Raw genomic sequence first — 16,639 nt, forward strand, 5'->3', positions numbered from 1 at the left:
ACCCTATGTGAGAAGGTGAAAAGTGCTATGGGGGAAAAAAAAGGAGCTGAGAAAGGGCTGGGACTGGGTGGTAGTGGTGGTGGTTGGACAGGGGAAACATCACTACTAAATAGGGTTATCAGGCAGTAGGCCACGTGCAGAAGGGAGCTTGTGGGAAGGCTTGAGGGATGTGAGGGAGGGAGCTGAGTGGATATCTGGGGAGGAGTGTTCCAGGCAGAAGGAACAGCAAATGCTTAAGGCCCTGAGGCAGACAGTCTGAGAAATAGCTAAGAGGCTAAGTATGGTTGGAAAGGAGCGAGTGAAGGGGAGATTGGAAAAAAGGGACTTGCAGGGCAGTGATATTACATAATAAAGGAAAGAAAGAAATGAACAGTTACTGAGCATTAACTATTGCCAGGAACCTAGATTGACATACACCAGCCATTTAATCCTTCAAATAACTTACCAGGCAGGTGCAGGCCAGCCTCATTTTGTTGTGCTTTATAGATGCTGCATTTTTTTTTACAAATTGAAGGTTTGTGGCAGTCCGGCACTGAGCAAGTTTATTGGCGCCATTTTTCCAACAGCATTTGCTCACTTCATGTCTCTGTGCCGCATTTTTAAAAAGATTTTATTTATTTATTTGAGAGAGAGAGAGAGCATGAGTGGGGGTGAGGGGCAGAGGGAGAGGGAGAAGCAGACTCCCTGCTGAGCAGGGAGCCTGATGCGGGGCTCGATCCCAGGACCCCAGGATCCCAGGATCACGACCTGAGCCAAAGGCGGATGCTTAAAAGACTGAGCCATCCAAGCACCCCTCTGTGCCACATTTTGGTAATTCTCACAATATTTCAAACTTCTTCATTATTATTGTATTTGTTACAGTGGTCTGCGATCAGTGATCTTTGATGTTACTAGTGTAACTGTTTTGGGGTGACATGAACCGCACCCATATAGGACAAGAGACTTTATATATGTGTGTTCCGACTGGTCCACTGACCAGTTGTTCTCCCATCTCTCCCCCTCTCCTCAGGCCCCCTAGTCCCTGAGATACAACAATATTGAAATCAGGCCAATTAATAACTCTACAATGACCTCTAAGTGTTAAAATGAAAGGGAGTCACACGTCTTTCACTTTAATAAAAAGCTAGAAATGTTTAAGCTTAGTGAAGAAGGCACATCGAAAGCCAAGATAGGCCATGAGTTAGGTCTCTTGTGCCAGTTAGCCAGGTTGTGAATGCAAACGAAAAGTTCTTGATGGAAATTAAAAGTGTATTCCAGTGAACACACAAATGATAAGAAAGTGAAACAGCCTTATTGCTGACATAGAGAAAGTTTGAGTGGTCTGGATAGGAGACCAAACCAGCTGTAAATCTACTCCTGGTGAAGCCAAAACCTAATCCAGAGCAAGGCCCCAGCTCTCTTCATTACTATGAAGTCTGAAAGAAGGGAGGAAGCTGCAGAAGAAGTCTGAAGCTAGCAGAGGTTGGTTCATGAGGTTTAAGGAAAGAAGCCATCTCCATAAAATACAAGTGCAAGGTGAAGCTGAAGCAGCATATGGTGATGTAGGAGCTGCAGCAAGTTCTCCAGAAGATCTGGCTCAGATCAGTGATGAAGGTGGCTACACTAGCAACAGATTTTCAATGTAGATGAAGCAGCCTTCGATTGGAAGAAGATGCCATCCAGGACTTTCGTAGCTGGAGAGGAGAAGTCAATGCCTAGCTTCAAAGATTCAGAGGACAGGCTGACTCTCTTGTTAGGGGCTAATGCAGCTGGTGACTTTAGGCTGAAGCCAATGCTCATTTACTATTCTGAAGATCCTAGGGTCCTTAAGAATTATACTAAATCTACTCTGCCTGTGGTCCATCAATGGGACAACAAAGCCTGGATGTCGGCACATCTGCTTACAACCTGGTTTACTGAATATTTTAAGCCCACTATTGAGACCTACTGCTCAGAAAAAAAGATGTGTTTCAAAATATTACTGCTCACTGACAATGCACCTGGTCATCCATGAGCTCTGACGGAGATGTACATCAAGATTAATGCTGTTTTCATGCCTGCTAATACAATGTCCATTCTACAGCTCATGAATCTGGGAGGCATTTTGACTTTCAAGTCTTATTATTTAAGAAATACATTTAAAAAATTGTATCTCATATGGCTATAGCTTTAGATAGCAATTCCTCTGATGGACTAGGCAAAGTAAATTGAAAACCTTCTGGAAAGGATTCATCATTCTAAATGCCATTAAGAACATTCATGATTGGGGCACCTGGGTGGCTCAGTCGTTAAGCGTCTGCCTTCGGCTCAGGTCATGATCCCAGGGTCCTGGGGTCGAGTCCCGCATTGGGCTCCTTGCTCCGCGGGGAGCCTGCTTCTCCCTCTGCCTGACGCTCCCCCTGCTTGTGCTCTCTCTCTCTCTCTGATAAATAAATAAATAAAATCTTTAAAAAAAATAAAAAATAAATAAAATATTTTCCTTTGTAGCTCTTAACTAGCTGGGCATTCCACTGCACCACTGTTGATGTCATCTATGATGTCATGAGGGTGGTGGCCATCAACATTGCAACCCACAGATTGGACAGTCCCAGGATCTCTTTAATGGTTCCAGAGAGCTCTCTGGCTAAAGATCCATGGGCATCTGCTGAACGATGTTGACAATCTCATCAAAAGTGATATTTCCGCTGTGCTTAATGTTTTTCTTCTTTCTGTCTCTTGACAGTTCCTTGAGGGCTTTGATAATTAGGGCCAAGGCTGAAGGTATCTCTTCAATCTGGGCCTGTCTGTTCTGAATGGTCAGTTTCACGGTAATCCTCAGACCCTTCCAATCACTGGTTGCCCTGGTGATGTCATCACCAACATTTTCTGGAGATAGACCCTGGGGAGATGGCTCGGGGCCAGGGCAGATGTGGCATTGATTTCCCCAACGGCTTACCTCAGGTATACAGCTTTGATCCCATTGGGGTCGAACTTGGGTGGCATGGTGGAGGTAGCTGGTGTCGGATGAACCTGGATTCGGGACCACCAAAGAGAGCTGCACCTTCACCTCCTCTGAGCTGAAAGCCAAAAAAAGCCATAAAGTATTTTTTTAAAATTAAGATTTATTTATTTGAGAGAGAGAGAGACAGCATGTGCACGAGCAGGGGGAAGGGTAGAGGAAGAGGGAGAAGGGAAGGGAGAGGGAGAGAAGCAGACTCCCTGCTGAGCGTGGAGCCCAACACGGGGCTCAATCTCACAACCCTGAGATCATGACCTGAGTGAAATCAAGAGTCAGACGCTTAACCGACTGAGCCACCCAGGCACCCCCCATAAAGTATTTTTTAATAAAGGTATGCACCGGGGTGCCTGGCTGGCTCAGTCAGTAGAGCATGTGACTCTTGATCTCAGGGTTGTGAGTTCAAGCCCCACATTGGGCATAGAGCTTACTTAAAAAAAAAAAAAGGGGTGTGAACAATGTTTTGTTTTGTTTGAACAATGTTTTTTTAGACATCATGCTATTGCACACTTAACAGACTACACTCTAATATAAACATAACTTTTATATGCACTGGGAGATAAAAAAATTGATCTGACTTGCTTTATTGTGATACTCACTTTATTTCAGTGGTCTGGAACTGAACCCGCAGTATCTCTGAGGTATGTCTGTATTATGACCCTACCCACCTCTTTTTTTGTTTTTGCTTTTTTAATGTGAGCTCTATACCCAATGTGGGGCTTGAACTCATGAACAAACTGAGTGATGATAACAAAATGTGACTTGGTCATGATGTACAACTAGTAAGTGGCCAGCATAGTCTTTCCTAGTACCACACATTATTTGCCACATATCTATTGATGTCATAGCTACAGCAATTCCAGAAAATTCCCGTTACTTTTAGTGAAAAGATTCAATGAGGGGACAGGGGAGAAGACATGGCCTAGGCAGGGGCAGATGCCACCCAGGATCCAAGCATCCTGAGACTGCCCGAGATCTGCAGAAGGGTCTGCACAAACATGGCTTCTCTGAGTCAAGAAGTATGGGCCTGGTATGGTTAAAAATGAGGACTTGCTAAAACAGGTTTACGAATATTGCAATACATTTTAACTGATTCCTTTTAATAAGATCATACTTTTAACACGAACAATACACAGTGATATAGTTTATCTGAAATTATTAAATTCATAGCACACTCTAGGTGGTGTGGTCTCACGATGGAACCAATTTCACAGATGTGAGGGCCTTCCTTCTAGTCTGTCAATGTGTCCCTGTGACTGTGTAACTTCATGTAGTCCTAACACTAAAAGTCTACATTTGAGGCCCTCAGTACATGTAAATAAAGATAATGACATATATATGTGGTGCTTGCTGGGTGCTGCTCTTAAGCTTTCCAATGATTCCTGTGTACAGCCATGACCTCTTGAATCTTACCAATTCCAACGAACATGATACGTTCAAATCCCAGTTCTACCACTGCTGTGGGTTGAGTTGTACCCTCCCAAAAGATGTTGAAGTCCTAACTCCCAGGACCTGTGAATGTGGCCTTATTTGGAAATAGGGTTATTGAAGATGATCAAGTTAGGATACGGTCATTAAGGTGGGCCCCTATCCATCTGACTGGTGATCTTGTAAAAAGGGGAAATTTGGACCCAGACACAGAGACCCAGGGAGATCACCACGTGAAGACTGGTCATGTTGCCACAATCAATCAACACCAAAGATTGTCGGCAAACCACCAGAAGCTAGGAGAGAAGCAAGGAATGGATTCTCCCTCACAGCCCTTAGAAGGACCCAACTCTGCTGACTCCTTGATTTTAGACCTCTAGTCTCCAGAGTATGAGACCAAAATGTCTGTTCTTTAAACCACCCAGTTTGTAGTACTTTGTTACAGCAGCTCTAGCAAACTCATATAACTATTTATACACTAGCTAAGGAATTCTCTTGTTTTCTTATCTGCAACACCGGAACCATAATAATGGTTCTATAGGCCAGGCTCTATTCTAAACACTTTGTGTAGACTCTCATCTGGCCATCATATCATCCCTCCGAAATAGGTACTGCTGCTATAACCCCTTGACAGATAGAAAGTTAGGGAACAGAGAAGTTAAGTAACTTGCTCAAGGTCATATAGTAACTAAATACATAAGATAAAATATATCCTTCACAAGACTGTTGAGAACTGCTGGTGTCTAGTGAAAGCGCTTTGTAACTAGTAAAGCATTCCCCCCGTGTTAGTTACAATCTCTGGGGCTTCAATCCACCCCCCGTCCTTTTTTTTTTTTTTTTGGTCATTTCTGACTCTTCCTCTTCCTACCCGTACTTCCTTCCCTTGGCGACAGTGGTCGCTGCGGTGCGCGGGCGCTGACAGGTCCCTCTAGCCCGCCGCGCTGGCTGCTCGCTGGTGTCTATAAATACCAGCGCCGGGCTCAGCGAGGCATCAGTCCGCCGCCGCCGGGGCTGGGGCCGTGGCTGCAGCTGTCACTGGGGCTGGAACTGTCACTGGAGCTGGACGCGGCGGAGCTGAAGCTGGGCCAGGGCGGAGCGCAGCGCCGCGCCAGGGCCGCAAGGAGGGGTGTGTTGCCGCCGGCCCACCGCGAGCCGCCCCCAGCCCGCGCCGAGGCGCCCTCCCGCCAGGCCGCCTGCCTCCGCCTTCCGCCTCCCTCCATTTCCCCGGAATTTCAGCCCGGCGCGCCTGCACCCCGGCCCTGCTCTGGGTGGGGAAGCTCCCGGCCGCTTTCCGGCTGCACTCCTCCCTCGCAGGCTGGGCCCCCAGCCCCCCCTCTTTTTTTCCCCGGGTCGCCCCCCCCCCCCCCCCCACCCGTCCTTTGGTCCCCCTTTCTTTAGCTCAGGCTCCCTGCCCCTTCCCTTAGCTGAGTCCCAGCTCCTCAGTCACTTTCCTCAGCCAAGGGTCCCAGCCTTTCCTCTTCCTTTTCCTTGTCTGGGGTCCAACCTGTCCTGTCTCTTCCTCCGTCCCTAGGGTGCAATCTCTTTCTCCCACCCCCTTTCCCCGGGCCTGACTTCCAGACCTTTTGGTCTCCTCTGGTCCTTCCTGGGTCCTTGTCCCCTTTCCCCAGTTTGGAGTTCTCCACTGCAAACCCAGCCTCCCTCCACCCCCAGAGATCTGCTTCCACACAAATACTTCTCTAAAACATGAACTTTTCCTAGGAACTGCCCCAGTCTGTCTTCCACCTGCTGACCCCTTGCTACCTATGTCCCAGGTCTTACTCTTACTTTGCTAACGGTCAAGGCCTGCTGAACCAAGGGCTCAGCATGATGCTTCTGTGGTCTGGCGTCTGTGGCCGCGCTCCCCCGCGAATTTTCCCTTCGTTGCTGGTGGTGGTAGCCTTGGTGGGGCTGCTACCTGTTCTCAGGAGCCATGGCCTCCAGCCCAGCCCTACGGCCAGCACCATCCGAGGCTCAGAGCCACCTCGGGAACGCTCCATTGGGGATGTCACCACCGCCCCACCGGAGCTCGCCCCCGAGAGCCGCCCTGTTAACCATTCCGTCACTGAACACAGCATGAAGACTCGAAAGGCCTTTCCAGTCCTGGGCATCGATTACACACATGTGCGCGTACCCTTTGAGATCTCGCTGTGGATCCTGCTGGCCTGCCTCATGAAGATAGGTAAGTCCAGTTTGCTCCGACACTTCTGCTGCCCAGACTAGCGAGCTTCTTGCCCCATCCTTAGCACTCGAGACTGCCCAGGAATAAAGGTCCGGACCACTCCAGTAAAGTAGGCAGCCTCCGTCCTGCCATCTTGGTCTTTCTCAAACTTGGGCTCTGTAGTCTGAGTGCTCCCAAGATTGGAGTCAGCTTTATGCAAAGGGAAAAAGCAGGAGTAGAGCATGGGATGCTGCTTATACTAGGTACGTTCAGCGAGGGTTCCAGGCCTGCAGGTCTCCTCTGGCTGGGCCAGACCCCGAGGGGAGCCAGGCACCCAGCTGTGTACGAGACAGAAGAGTGTGTTCCAGCAAGTGGCACAGTTGGCTCTGTCACAGCAGGGCAATTACATGCTTCATGGGAGGGCGTTCCAGAATGGAGTGTATATCGACTTGGCCTGTCTGAGGAGTTTAAGTATAGCAGGGGGCCTGTGTGCTGGAACATGAGGGATCCCCATAGTATCACCTTCCTTTATTCCCAGAATGTTATCTGTCAGCTTTGCCTGCCCAGGCTGGCCAGGAGCCCCTGAGTCAATTTCCGGCCCAGGAATGCCATCCTTTATACAGTTTATGGGACCGGAGCCCTGGAAATTTCTGAAGCCTGTTTTGGAGGTGGAGGGGGAGTGGACGAGGTTGAAGCTCGGTCTGGCCCCCCGCTCACCTCCACGTTGGCACCCGGCTGTGTCTCAAGGTGCTGCATGGGCTGGCCAGTCACGTTGGCTGGCCGCTCAACCAAGTGGGAGAGGGACAGGTGGATGGGCTCAGGATATTCTGGTCTGAAGAGGCTTGGAAATGTTCTTTTGGGGAGAAGAAACCAGAAAAGTTGTTCCCTCCCCTCCCTGGTCTCCCTCCCTGCTAGGTCTGAACACTCCGTTCTGCTGGATGGAGTTCACCGGAGCCTGCAGAGCCCAGAAGTAACTGGAAAGTGTGTCCAGGGGGGCTTTGAAAGCCTTTGCTTGTTGCCTTTGCTTTGCTAGCCCCAGCTACCTGTGAAGGCGTGAGGGCCTGGGATGCGGCTGGTTTGGGTCTGGGGAGTTTGTGACTCTTGGTAGGAAGCCTTGCAGCTTTTCCAAGGACACGCAGGAGCTGAGTGGTGATGCCAGGCTGGCGTGAGGCGGGCTCTGGGACATGCTGCAGCAGGACAGATCCGGTTGCTGGTGTGGAGCTTTGGTGCTGTGACGGAAGCAGCTCCAGGGACCTACACCCCGATGGCAGCCAGCGTCCTGGTAAAAATCAAGGACCAGGCGAGGGGAGCTATGTGTACTGATCCTGCCAACAACATGACCTTGAACCAGCTGGGGCCTTTTTCTGCAGGTCTTGCCCAGCTGTGAAACTGGCAAGAATCTCTAAATTTGACCATGTCAATTGAGTCATGAAAACCGTGTCTTGATTTTTTGTAAGAATCTAGTGACTGTGATGTGTCATCTGCCTGTATGAGACCAGGAAGAGACCTCACAATCACTGTCTCGAAATTGCCCTTCTCTCTGCAACTCCCTCACCTTCCAACGACAAGTGGCATCGTGTCAGGGCACTGAGGCCGGTACACACACTACAAGTCTCAGTGCCTTCTATTGGGACGAGAGCATGACCACACAGATCCTACTCTGGGCACTAAGGAGTTTGTCCCTGAGGGCCTGATATCTGTTTCTAGTGGGGTCAGGCTTGACCTGCTTTGTCCCCACCAGAACCTGTGCCGGGGACCCTGAGCAGCTGGAGAACAGAGATGATCCCATGGCAAGGGCATCAGTCTAGAAGTTAGGAAACTTGGCTTCTTATCCCACCTCCCTCTGTGACCTTGGGCCAGTCACGCCTCCCCTCCTGTCAGCTGATCTTTGGCCCCTTCCAGGTCTGACATTTCTGCCGTTCCACTGACTCGGGTAACCCTGGCAAATCACTCAGCCTCGGGCCTCAGTTTTCCCATTGTAAAATGAGGAGGCTGGATATGATGTCTGAGGACGTTTGCAGTTCCAAAAGTCTGTGTCTCTGGCTTGCAAGGGCATTCGGAAAACAGAGGAGCCCTAGCATCTGGCTCTTCTGGAGAAGAGAATTATGACCAAAAGATCTCAAGGGTCCCTGTTCAGGTGGCAAAAGTGAACGCCCATTTTTTCCTTTCTCTTTGCAGTGTATGTAGAACTGAGGTTAAAGATGCCTCCGCTCTGCCACTGAGCCTTTCTGAGCCTCTACTTCCTCAGATATAAAAGGGGGAAATAATAGTAACCTGTAGTGCTGCTGATTGACAGTGACCCAAGTTAATGCCTACGAAGCTGCCTTTGTACCTACAGGAAGCACTCAGTGAGTGACAGTTGCCCCTGTTGGGACTTATTTTATTTATTAGAGAGGGAGAAAGAGTGCACGAGTGGGGGTGGGGCAGAGGGAGAAGCAGGCTTCCCGCTGAGCAGGGAGCCCGATGCGGGGCTCAATCCCAGAACCCTGGGATCATGACCTGAGCAAAAGGCAGACGCTTAACTGACTGAGCCACCCAGGCGCCCCTCTTTCTTGGATTTTTTTTTAGATTTTATTTATTGATATGACAGAGAGACACAGCAAGAGAGGGAACACAAGCAGGGGGAATGGGAGAGGCTTCCTGCCGAGCAGGGAGCCTGATGTGGGTCTTGATCGCAGGACCCTGGGACCATGACCTGAGCTGAAGGCAGACGCTTAATGACTGAGCCACCCAGGTGTCCGCCCGTCTTGGGATTTGATCCACCAAAGGCAAATGCATCCCTACCTCAGCCTCCCGTCTTCCTCTGAAGCTGGAAGATTACAAATCTCTCAACCCTAGGCTGCCACAGGGCGTCCTTCCTTAAGGTTTCGGGGTGTTGGATGTGTCCTACCGATTTTTTTCTTCCTTTCACTTTAGCTGCCTCCAGGGCTGGTGGGGGCAGGGAGGGGAGACAGCACCAACTGACTTAGGGGGCGGGTGGGGGCTGAGGCCACGCTCCCTCTGCACCCTCAGATACCCAGGAACCTCGGAGTTCATTTCGGGATCTTGCCTACCCTCTCAGCACCTCAGTGTGGGTAGGAGCCAAGTTGGAGCCCTCGTTCTGTCACGTCTGGCAGCTGCTTCCCTTGCAAGGTACCCCTCCTTTACGAATAGAAAGTGCTGTGTGCAGTTCACCTTCCTGTCCTAATCAGTGAGCAGAGGCTCAGGTTGACCCGTCGGAGATGGTTGTGGGAGGGTGGGGTTGGTTAGAGCTGAAGTTCTAGAGTAATGCTTCTGGGTTCTCTTCTGACTGGCTCCGTGGGTGACCGGAGGCCCTTCTCTGCGCCTTTTTGCTCTCCCTGACAGATTCTTGCCTTTTCCTTGATGTGGAGGGGCTGGTGGTGGGAGGGGGGTTTAGACTATTGGGAGACCTGTGAGTGTGACCCCAAGCCTTAGGTTAGGTCTGCTTCCCCCGCGCCCCGCCCCCCCCGCCCCACCTTGTGATCTGGGCCCTGCGTGAATTCCACTTTGTCCCCAGTTCACCCGCCTCCCAGTCTTGTTCCAAGGGAGAGCCCAACTGTAATCCGGCTCGCCGCTTGCACCCCCCACGACTGTTTGCCTATATCCCTGACCTGGAACTCCTGGCAGGGCCCGAGAGCCCATAAAGCAGGTATTCATCTTGTCTCCTGACCAGAGGCAAAAAAGCCTTCCTTTGTCTCTTCACATCTTCTAGCTTTTTTGTTTTTGTTTTTGTTTTGGTCTTTGCAAGGCGGATCCCGCCATTTCCAAACAAGTCTGTGAGTAGGGGAGGTGGGGGGGTGGGGGTCACTATTGCCCACTTCACATGCATGGATCTATCAGCCCCAGCAACTGGTTTCCTGTAAAAATAAGACGAGAACTCACCTCTCCCACTTCTCAGAAGGAGAGACAACCAACTTTAAAGGTCATGTTGAAATTGTCTCAAGAAGCCCAGACGGCACTCCCTAAAAAGAAAGGGGTGACCTTTTCCTCTTGGGGAAGATAGCTGACTGACTGCGGGACAGTGGGAGGGGAGGGTCACCTGGGGGCTGGGAGGAAGCCTTCAGGTAGGACACGTGTCTCCAGAAGCATCAGGGCACTCGGAGGGCTTCTGACTGGTCATGTTGCTGGACTTCATTCAGCTGAGCTCCCACGAGGCATGCCTTTCCTCTCCTTCCCACCCCGCTCCTCCAGCTCTGGGAAAGCAAAGACATGGTCAGAAAGCCTGGGCTCCTGCCCTGCCCCATGGTACCAGTGACCATGGCCAGCTGCCTCGTCCTCTGGACCAGACTTGCCTCATTGGTAAGGTGATGACGCTGTCTCTACCTTCTCAGATGGGTGTAGGGGACACACTTGGGAATGCCCAGCACTGTGCCTGGCTGGCTGCTGAGGCAGCTTCTAGGGCCTGTTCAGACTCCACCCCTCTGGGCGGCTTTCCCAGCCCACTCAGCCCACAGCGTGGCTCTGGCTTCTCCCCCTGAACCCGTTTCCCTTATTGTTTATCCACAACTTTGGCACGAGGCCTAGCCTGCCCTGTGACATCCCTTCTGTTGGGTGTGTTTGTGTTTTAATCAGAATTAGCATTTATTGAGTATCTACAGAGTAGTGTCAGGCACTTTATAAAAGTGATCTCATTTAGGGGCGCCTGGGTGGCTCAGTTGGTTAAGCGTCTGCCTACAGTTCAGGTCATGTCCCAGGGTCCTGGGATCGAGCCCCGCATCGGGCTCCCTGCTCAGCGGGGAGCCTGCTTCTCCCCCTGCTTGTGTTCTCTCTCTCTCTCTTTGACAAATAAATAAATAAAATCTTAAAAAAAAAAAGTGATCTCATTTAATTCTAAAATCATATGAAAGAAAGGCTATCTCTGTTTTACAGATGAGGAAACAGCTCATAGAGGTTATCTTGTGTGATGTTGAATTGCTGTTTCTTTTCTGTTTGAGTCTTGGCATAGCCTCCTAGGGGAGTGCACCTGTCTCTCCTGCCCCTCACAGTCCCATGGGCGGATGCACACACGGCCTTCTGCGGAGTTGGTGCCCAGCCTGCCGCACTTGGACACGTCCGTGGTGGGAGCCCTCTCTCTGTCCCGAGGAAGCTGTTGGGGTTCTGTGCCTGGCTTTGGGCCTATCCCCTGTCCCTGTGAGTTGCACAGACAGAACTGAATCCTGCAGTGAGGCTGGGCCTGTCGCTGGTCCTCTGGTAGTGACCCTGCCTGTCCTGTCTTTGGAGGTGCCCTCTCTGGGGTCTGACTAGAGCTTACTTCTTCCCTGCTTGGGCAGGGGGGTGCCAGTGAAAGGGGAGCTAGCCAGTTGGGGGTGGCTACCTTTTGATTGTGGTCTTCTGCCTCTGGGCAGGGAGGGTGTGGAGCTGCTTTTGGTTATCCTCAGGGCCCAGCAGGATGCCCTGAGAGGCAGCCTCTGTGTTGGGAGCAGGTGGTACAAATTTCTTTAGCCCTAGAAGGCAGGCAGAATCTAGTAGTAATTATCATTACTACTGTAACCTGTTTCCAAAGCATTTGCATATGTAGTATTTAATTCTGATCGTCTTGGTGGGTTAGCAGGTGGTCTTGATGTGCCCCTTGTACATCTAAGGAACCTGAGGTCACTTAGCAAGTTAAGTGGCAAAGGACACATCTGTGGACTTCTAACCCAAGACCCCATCCTCTTTCCTGCCTGGCTGACATGCTGGGTCCTTATAAAGATCAAGGGAACCCAGAGATCCAAAGGGGCTTTGATGAGAGTAAGTGACTAGGCACATCCACATTGGTAACTCGAGTCGTCGTCAGAAGGGGCACCAGTTCCCCCAGTAGGAGGGGAGAGCTGAAGGAGCAGGGCAGTCTGGGGTGGTCTGGAGCCCAGGCCAGATCAGCTCCTAGTTCTTACAAAGAACATGAGGGCTGAACTCAGCCTTGGGGCCTGTCATTCTCAGAGCCCTGGTCAATGGAACAGCAAACCTTTGAAATAGAGGGCTTTTCCTTAAAGTGTTGTAGGCCCTCCCGGAAGAGAAAGGAGAGGCAGAGAAGTGAATTACAACCAAAAACATGCTGATTGGGCAGGAATGAGGAAGTCAAGAAACCTGAGATCTGGTCTTAGTTCTTTGTTGAGGTGTGTGACCTTAGGCAAGGCACAACCTCTCTGAGCTCCTGTTAGGAAATGTTTGTACTAGTTTTGTCCAATATTTGTTAATTACCTTAGCTGCTACTTATTAAGCTCCTATTTTAGAAGCTATGTGAGGTACTTGCACAGCTTGAAAATATTGGGGTTTAAGCTCAGATCTTTCTGACCCCAGTGCCCATGTTCTTCATTATGCCCCAACTCCCTTTCAGTTCAGAAGTTTTATTTTTCCCATAATCATTTTGAACAAGGAAGAGTTTTACGGTTTTAGTATTTCAAGTCTTGACTGCTCTCTGTGGATCATTTCTTGGGTTTAGGGAAAAAACTGTGACACCCCCCCCCCACTCCAAGTCCCACTATGAATTAAATAGCCCTTCTCTGAGGTGTTGGCATTCAGAAACACAGGAGAGGCAGGGAACTGGAGTGGAGGGGCCCCAGGCTCCCTTTGTGAATGCCAGCCTGGACTGAGCTGGCTGGCCTGCCTCCTCCTGTCATCTCCTCACCTGCCCCCTTTCTTTCCTCGGTGGGGAGAGAAGGCTCACTCAGCAAACCCAGGACCTGGGTTATTCCTGAGTCATCCATCGCCTGTGTGGGCCTCATTTTGCAGCACTCACACCCCCTGCAAACGTCTGAGTCAGACATGTCTCCCCAAGGTTGTCTGCACACACCGCCCTGGGCCAAACCATCTCTTTAGATGCCGATAAACATCAACTGATACTTTTAGGCAGCCCGTGATTATATGTGGGTATTTTTACTCGTATGGGCTAATCTAATTTTAACTGAACTAAGTTTTGAGTTGGGCCTGGATCAGTGGGCTCTCCCCCTTCCTTGGGATCATGCTGACTTCATTTTCTTCCCCCTAAAGCTCATCTAGCATGCGGGGCCAGTTTTGGGGTCTATTAGGCCAGACCTGACTCCTGACTTCTAATACTGACTTGCTGAAAATTTGGAGTTCCCAGAATCACTCCCAGCAAGTTCTTTTCTGGAATGATATGTCCTTAAGCAGCTTGGAGCAAGGTTCAGGACGAGAAGTCCTGTTCCTCCCCGGGCCCCCTCTCCAGTCCCTTGGCGGGGGGAGGGGGACACTTACCCCTAAGCCCAGTCTGGCTCTTCCACAGTGTTCAGCCTGCTGGAGACCAGGCCACTGAAGGCGGAGGGGTGACATCACAGCTGTGTGTCAGGCAGAGCCCACAAGCTCACCAAAATAATAAATAGCTAACACTTAACATAGCACTTGGCGTATGCCAGGCAAAGCTCACAAAGGCTGTGTCTTTGTACTGGTCAGCCAGGACTGAGAGCAGCTAATTAATTAGTCTCCTCAAGCTGGGATCCAAGAGGCAGGTCAGCCGAAATCAGCCACCAGGCGTCTAGCTTGTGGCCCATCAGGGAACCAAGAAGAGTGAAACCCCGGGCACTGCTCTTTAGGAGCTTCCAGTGTGCTTAGGAGAAAATGGTCTGTGTTGAGGGGATGGGCAGACTCCCGGAACATCAGTCCCCGAGGGCAGCGGTGAGAAGGGGAGGCTTCTCAGGGGAAGTGGAACTTGAGCCAGTCTTGAAGGATAGAGAGGAATGAGATTAACAGGCAGGACTGAGAGAGTTATTAGCACACAATCCCCACAAGCATGTAAGCCCCTTGAGGACAGGGCCTTTGTTTGCTTTCTTCTCTGCCTGGTACAGATTAGTAAGGGCTCCTGTGTATCTGGGGATTGAAGGAGTGCAGGACTGACTTCCATGTAGAGATGGGGTCCATGTGAAGCATGGGGCAGACAGGAAACCAGTTTGATGGCTCAGAGAGGAAGGAGAGCAAGGGTTGGAGAGGCTAGTCCCCCGACCGAATGCCGGGCCGGGAGTTTAACTGAGCTCCGAAAGTCACACTCAGAGGGCTTGGAGGCGTCAGCCCATGTGTGAGCGGTCTGCCTAGGCCACTTCCCTCCCTGGCCACCTCCCTGGGCTTGGCTCTAATGGATGATCTCTAAGGGCATCCTCTCTGGGCTGGGTGGGGTCTCCCTGGGAAAGTCTGGGTCTGTTTGGTCTGCCCTCGATTTTTGTAAGTAAAAGCAAGATACCAGAGCTTCCTCAGGGAGCTGCCAAGAGCCCTAATTGAATTAAACTTTTCCCGGGAAGATTCTTCAAGCCATCAACTGCACCGTGACTGTGAATGAATGAGACCAGTGGCCATAAACCATGCAAGAAGGCAATCTCACTAATTTATGGTTGTGCCTACACAGGTTGACTTATGGCTTCTCTTTGTTTTTATGTGTGTTGGGAGTGGGCTGGGGCCAGAATCTCCTTTCTGTGGCAGATTTATTTTTAAAATATGAATAAATAAAACATGTTTGTGGTCAAGACAAAACAAACAGAAATAAAACTCACAGTACAGATACAGGGTATTAAGGTAAAAAGTAAAAGTTCCCCTCCTTACTTCTCTGATAACCCAACTGTCATACTCCCGGGAGTTAACTTTCTTGTGCTACTTTTCATAAATTCTCTATGCATCTATGAGTGTGGGAGTATGAGGATAGATTTAGTTTTTATAAAACCATTTGTGTAAAGGAAAAGAATTCTAGGCTGGGACCTGGATCCTAGTCCTAGCTCTGCCTCTTTCTTGCATATTGACCTATGGTAAGTAATTTTGCCTCCCTGGGCCTTAATTTTCTTATCTGTCGATTTCAGTTGTTGAAAGGTCTCTCCGGGACTTTCCAGCAGGAAAGGCAGTCATCCCAGAGGAGCCCCTGCTCTGGTGAGGCCCGGGGCAGACTGAGGCCCTTTGGGAGATGGCCCACTGCTGTCATTAGCCCTGCCTCCAGAGTATAGAATTCTCAAGTACTGGATCATGGTCCTCTCCAACGCCAGCTCAGGGTTATGGGATTAAATGAACGGGTTCGCAGAGAGCCAGCTCTGTTGCTGGGGAAGTAAGACAACACACAAGAGAGGAAGCACAGGTAGGAAAGTGTGTGGCTCAGGCTGGGATGATGGGGGCATTGGATTGGAGCAGGAGAGATGAGGGAAGGTTTCCTGAAGTAGTCCTGAGGAGGGGCCAGGTGGAGAAGAGGAACATTGTTCGGTAAGGCTTGCTTTTTTTGTTTGTTTTAAGATTTTATTTATTTATTTCTCAGAGAGAGAGAGGGAGAGCACAAGCAGGGGGAATGGCAGGCAGAGGGAGAAGCAGGCTCCTTGCTGAGCAAGGATTCTGATGCGGGACTCGATCCCAGGACCCTGGGATCATGACCTGAGCAAAAGGCAGATGCTTAACTGACTGAGCCACCCAGGCATCCCAGTAAGGCTTGCTTTTGGAAGGGAATCTGGCTTAGGTGGGAGAATGGACTGGATGACCTGCTTTTCTTCTAGGATCTAGGTTTCTAAGATACTTTTTTATTTTTTATTTATTTATTTTTAAGTGAGCTCTACACCAGGTGTGGGGCTCGAATTCACAATAAGAGTCGCATGCTCCACCAATTGAGCCAGCTAGGTGCCCCTAAGAGTCTTTCAAGTCCATGATGGAGGTCAGGGGACTTGTGGACCCCCCCAAAATAGTCTGTAGACATAGTATATGTTTTTATCAGAGAGAGTAGTATTAGCCACAGATTTTCCGAGGGATCTGTGGCCCCACAAAGTTGAAGAGCTTTGGCACTTTGTGCTGTGAAAATTTGAAGAAAGGTAAAGGACTTTGGTTGGGCAAAGTATAATACTGAACCCTGGGGTGAGTGGGATTTGCTTAGGGGACTGCAGAACTCATTCTAGGCAAGGGGAATAAACCCAGTCAGAATGAGCAAGCTGTGTCCTGGAAAAAGAAAAAGGAAATTGACCCTATAAAGTAGAGAAAAGCTTTTCTGGATTGGGAATCAAAGCAGATGCAGCAGACTCCTCCTGCCCTGCCCTCCTGTCCAAGCAGGGAAGGTGCTGGGCTCCTTCTGCCCCCAAGGTCTGCTAGGTTTCCGTGGTGAGTCCAGTTCACACCCCAGAAGGTAATTCAGG

The 16,639-nt window shown here is 50.2% G+C and overlaps 1 protein-coding gene and 1 pseudogene across 1 annotated transcript in view; one reads left to right on the plus strand and one right to left on the minus strand.

Moving 5' to 3' along the window:
- Window positions 1-2,469: 2,469 nt before the first annotated feature.
- LOC116640658 lies at window positions 2,470-3,036 on the minus strand (annotated as a pseudogene).
- Window positions 3,037-5,412: 2,376 nt separating this feature from the next.
- SLC9A1 (solute carrier family 9 member A1) overlaps window positions 5,413-16,639 on the plus strand; it is a 49,066-nt gene continuing 37,839 nt past the window's right edge. Inside the window, exon 1 of the mRNA XM_032390409.1 lies at window positions 5,413-6,581. Coding sequence (XP_032246300.1) covers window positions 6,227-6,581 — 355 coding nt within the window. The 5' untranslated portion in view covers window positions 5,413-6,226. The remainder of the gene's footprint in view (window positions 6,582-16,639) is intronic.

This window comes from Phoca vitulina, unplaced genomic scaffold (assembly GCF_004348235.1).
Source record: "Phoca vitulina isolate PV1807 unplaced genomic scaffold, GSC_HSeal_1.0 scaffold2, whole genome shotgun sequence".
NCBI lineage: Eukaryota > Metazoa > Chordata > Mammalia > Carnivora > Phocidae > Phoca > Phoca vitulina.